This window comes from Penaeus japonicus, unplaced genomic scaffold (genome assembly GCF_977035675.1).
Source record: "Penaeus japonicus unplaced genomic scaffold, GWHDUDI00000001_assembly GWHDUDI00000018, whole genome shotgun sequence".
Taxonomy (NCBI): Eukaryota; Metazoa; Arthropoda; class Malacostraca; order Decapoda; family Penaeidae; genus Penaeus; species Penaeus japonicus.
This window is the reverse complement of record NW_028234420.1, coordinates 26,994,681-26,999,506: the sequence shown is the minus strand read 5'-3', so window position 1 is coordinate 26,999,506 and position 4,826 is coordinate 26,994,681. Positions and strand designations below refer to the sequence as shown.

The window sequence follows — 4,826 nt, the reverse complement described above, 5'->3', positions numbered from 1 at the left end:
TATATATCATATTTATGTATATATATATATATTTATATATATATTTATATATATTTTTATATATATTTATATATATATTTATATATATATGTATATATATCTATATATGTGTGTATATATATCTATATATAAATGTGCATCTATGTATGTGTATATAGATAGTTATATGCATATATAGGTATTAACTCAATGATCACAGTGTGTCACACCTGTGTGACACGGCTAAATGCCTGATGATTGGGCGACACACCAGTGTGACGTTCCCGATGCAATGTTGCATAGGCCCGGCATAGGGGGTTACCACTTCTCGCCGGGCACGTCGGCATTGGGTTAATAGATGTATGTTTATATATATATATATATATATATATGTATATATATATATATATATATATATATATATATATAATTATATATATGTATATATATATATATAATTATATATATGTATATATATATATATAATTATATATATGTATATATATATATATAATTATATATATGTATATATATATATATAATATATATAAATGTATATTTATGTATGCATATATATCTGTATGTATAAATATTATTTATGTAGAATATATAATATATCAATGTATGCTGATTTTTTTTCTCTTTCTAAAGCATACTTTATTTGATTTTTTTTTTTCCCCCCGTCTTTTCAGTTATTGGGAGAGGTGGTGAGCAGATCACTCGACTTCAAAGAGAGTCTGGTGCCAAGATACAGATGGCCCAAGATAGTGGTGGAATGCCAGAGAGACTGTGCACAATATCAGGCCCAAGGTAAGAAATCCTTCATGTATATAGGTGCTGATGTTTATACGAGTGTTTATTAAATGAAATGGTAAGAAATAATGTGACTGTCTCTATTTGCTATAATAGTGTGTTTGTTTGTATGTTTAGGGTCTTGATATAAGTCAGGAAAATACTGGATGATGTATTAATTATCACTTTTGAGTGATGTTTTATTGTTAAGATATTAATGATTGCCAAATTTTATCTGGGTTAACAGAGAAGCCATAAACCGTGCCAAGGAGATGGTTTTTGAAATTGTCCAGCGTGGAGACAATCCTGCTGATCGCCGCAGCCGAGGCATGGGTGGAGGTGGTCCCATGGGCCCTCCAGGGATGGACATGGGAGGAAATGCTTCAACAGTGGAAATCAGCATTCCAGGGCCCAAAGTAGGACTCATCATTGGTAAGAAGCTGGCTTTGATTCTTATCTATAGCATAGGAAAAAGCATGAAGTTTTGGATGAATCTCTTGGAGAGAGTGTGATGTGGGGGAGAGAGTATTGAATTTTCATTATTCACAAAAGTCATGCAAGGCAAAATATATAGTAACTATAGAGTAACAGACTGTCATTTTGTACACAGAACTGATTTACTTGATTTGATGATTTTAGCAAATCTTTTGTCTGGCAAGTGTTTAACCTTGGCAATAGCTGTAGATGTGTGCATTTGTGAATTGATTGATTTTGCTATTGATAATCCAATCATTGCTGGGAGATTTCATTCACTCGTCTATGATAGACATTTTCATGGGGTTTGTATCTCAAAAGAGAGGAAACCACAAAAAATACATACCAAAATATTGTGACATCATTTTTCTTAAGAAAAGATGTGGAAAGGAGGGAGGCGAAAGAAGAAAGATGAGTAAATAGAAATTATGAATTTGTCATTGAAAATATAAAAAGGAATTGAGGTAGAATTTTTCAAGATTAGAAACTAACTAAAGTGATAATGCCTAAAGCATGTTTGTATTCATAATAGGTAAAGGAGGAGAAACCATCAAGCAATTGCAAGAAAAGTCGGGAGCTAAAATGGTAATCATCCAAGATGGACCACAACAGGAAAATGAGAAGCCCTTGCGCATCACTGGAGATCCACACAAGGTAAGGGAGAAAGTCTGGATATTTCCAGGAATAAACCATTAAAAGTAAATGTATTATATTTGTTTGTATATATTATATTATATATAGATAGATAGATAAATAGATAGATATATATTTATATATCTATATCTATATATCTATATCTATATAGATGATTTATATATCCTTAATATTTTTGTAAATTGTACATGTAATAAACAAATACATTGATAAGTATATAGATTTTCACATTTATATATTTATATACATATGTACACACACGCACACGCATACACACACACCCACACGCACACACGCACACCCACACGCACACGCACACGCGCACACGCACACGCACACGCACACGCACACGCACACGCACACGCACACGCACACATGGGCATACAGACACATGTGCATAATTTTGATTTTATTGATTTTGTTTTGTTCATTATTTGATTTAAATTTCAGGTTGAAATGGCCAAGCAGCTTGTGTATGACCTAATTGCTGAGAAGGAAACACAGGCAGCACAGTTTGGGAACCGTGGGCGTGGACGAGGAGGTGGATTTGGCGACCGCAGAGGAGACAGAGATCGCAGTGACCGTGGAGACAGGGACCGTAGAGACAGAGATAGAGAGCGTGATGAGTACGGCGGTGGTGATGAGAGGGTGAGTTTACTGATTAGAAAGAAGTTGTTTCCTGTTTTTTTCTGATTATGATTTCTTTTTACCTCTCTTAATCATTGAAGGAACCCTGTTATTTGTGGGACTATGAAGTTCTTTGATCATCAAGTTGTGAATGATATAGAAAATAAGATGTCTGAATACTAAAATTTTATTTTTAAAATTTAAACCCAATGATGATGGGGCTTGTCTGGAAGCCTGTTGGGCTACATTCTATGGAAGCCTCTTTGTTTTACTGGATATTGTGCATGGTGCCTCCTGCCTGGCTGATTACATAGCCTTTTACTATTATTATTCCTTAGTTAGATCTGTATGTTCTATTATGTATGAATTTAGTGACCTATTTAATTAACCCGTCAACATTGGGTCACAAGATATCACGTTGAGTATTAGCAGGACCAGCCGCCGTGGGCGAGATATTTTGTCATGGCTATCCTCCTGGTCAGCAGGCTGATTGATCAGGCACACAGTGCTTGGCCACAGCCTCAGCGGGCAAATAGCCCGAAGCATTAGGCTTACGTGTTTAAAATATCTTGGCATTTTGACTATTTGAAACAGCCCCTTCGGCAATGGGTTAACCCAGTGGCGACTGACTGTGCGTGTAAAAGTTACACTGGCAATCAAACCAGGCAGTCTGCAATGCTGGTGGTATTTCCTGAAAATAAGAGGGATGGGCAGCACAGACTACCCTAATCGATATCTTTCCTAAAATTGATCACAAAACAAGTGCTTAAACTGACTTTGGAATGCTATAACTGACGATAGCACCATTACACCCATAATACTCCATCACTGTGTGCATGTTTCTTCAACTGTGAGCAGACACTTATGTTGCATCACACATGCCGGGCATTATGCACTTTACACCGTGTCACGTATACATGATACCTGTTGTCAAAGGGTGAAAGTTGTAATTATTAGCCATTGTAGAGAGAATCTCTTGTATCAACTTTTTATATCTTTTGATTACATGTTTATCAAGGCTATTACAGCAATATGTAAAAGAAAAATGGTTGTTATTTTTCAGAAATAATATGAATTGATAAGATTATATTGTCTGTAACTTGTACATTGATACATATAAAGGAAAACATTTAATATTTAAGAATAAACACAAGTTTCAATAAGGGCAGCAGCATGGATTTGAGGCCTTTGGTTTACCCTTTCCAACAGTAGCTGGAAATATGCAGAATCATGTGTTTCTTTATCAATACAGTTGTTCCATGAATAGATGCACTCATTGAAAACACATGCTCATCACTAAAGCAGATAGGAACATTTTTTAGAACCAGACTCTGTTGTGCTTACTATTGGGTGATATTGGAGAGTGAGTAAAGGGATGTATACATGCAGTCTAGGTTCAACTGGTTTAAAAAAGCTGGAAAAAATACAGACCCTCTTTAAAAAGGCAGTCCGTAAGAATATACTCAAATGGTCTCCTGTAGAGGATGGAGGAGAGATAACAGTATATTTCGTAAATTTAACCTAGAAAATCACTTTTATGATGGAATATTGATTACCATTAGTCTAGAAACAAAAGGGCAGATTAGAGTCAAACTTAGTTTGAGGAAGTCACTTACTGTTCAGTTACAATTTGAATTCTACAGCCCTTTCTCCTCTGACTCCTAAACACTGTCACTGTTTTTCTGCTGCTCGTGTTGCTTTTCTTGTCAAATAAAACATAGCTGACTTTTGCCCATCACCTATGACTTCTGATGAAACTCTTTCTACCATGGAGACAAAGGAACAACTTCTATAAGTAGCATGGACTCATTAATGGAAGAAAGCAGCAGTGATGATCCCAAGTTTGGCTTCAACATAGGTTGTGGTCTGTTAATTTAGAGTGTATAGTATTTATGTATGTATGTGTTAGGATAGAGGAAGCGCAAGTTTTGACTTGTTTTTTTTACTGTTAATTTTGCTTATACATATTTATGCAGAATGTGAGTATACAATATAATTTTTTTTGTACATGTAATTTCGAAATGGCAACAAAGCCCTACTTTCCTCTTTACGCAAATTCAAAAATAATCTTCATAAACAAATGATTCAAAGTTGCAATCTATCTTATGTTAAGAAAAAAATATTTTTGCAGAAAATTGCTAATATATACAGGTAAATGAAGGAAGACAAAATTATGAATAAAAATTCAAGCATGTTATAAATAGAAGTAAAAGGCTCTAGGATTGCCAAGGTGGGAGGGAAGTAGCTGTAGGCCAGCAAAAAAAATTGCATTCCAGTAATGCAGTCCACTTACGCCTAAG

The 4,826-nt window shown here is 34.9% G+C and overlaps 1 protein-coding gene across 15 annotated transcripts in view; it reads left to right on the top strand.

Moving 5' to 3' along the window:
• Window positions 1-671: 671 nt before the first annotated feature.
• The window catches only part of Psi (P-element somatic inhibitor), a gene marked incomplete at its 5' end in the record, with an annotated part of 33,125 nt that continues 28,970 nt past the window's right edge, over window positions 672-4,826 (top strand). For all 15 annotated transcript variants that reach the window (XM_086546830.1, XM_086546825.1, XM_086546819.1 and 12 more), the window contains 4 exon segments: window positions 672-789; window positions 1,019-1,203; window positions 1,778-1,899; window positions 2,350-2,547. In XM_086546830.1, the coding sequence (XP_086402956.1) occupies window positions 672-789; window positions 1,019-1,203; window positions 1,778-1,899; window positions 2,350-2,547 (623 nt within the window).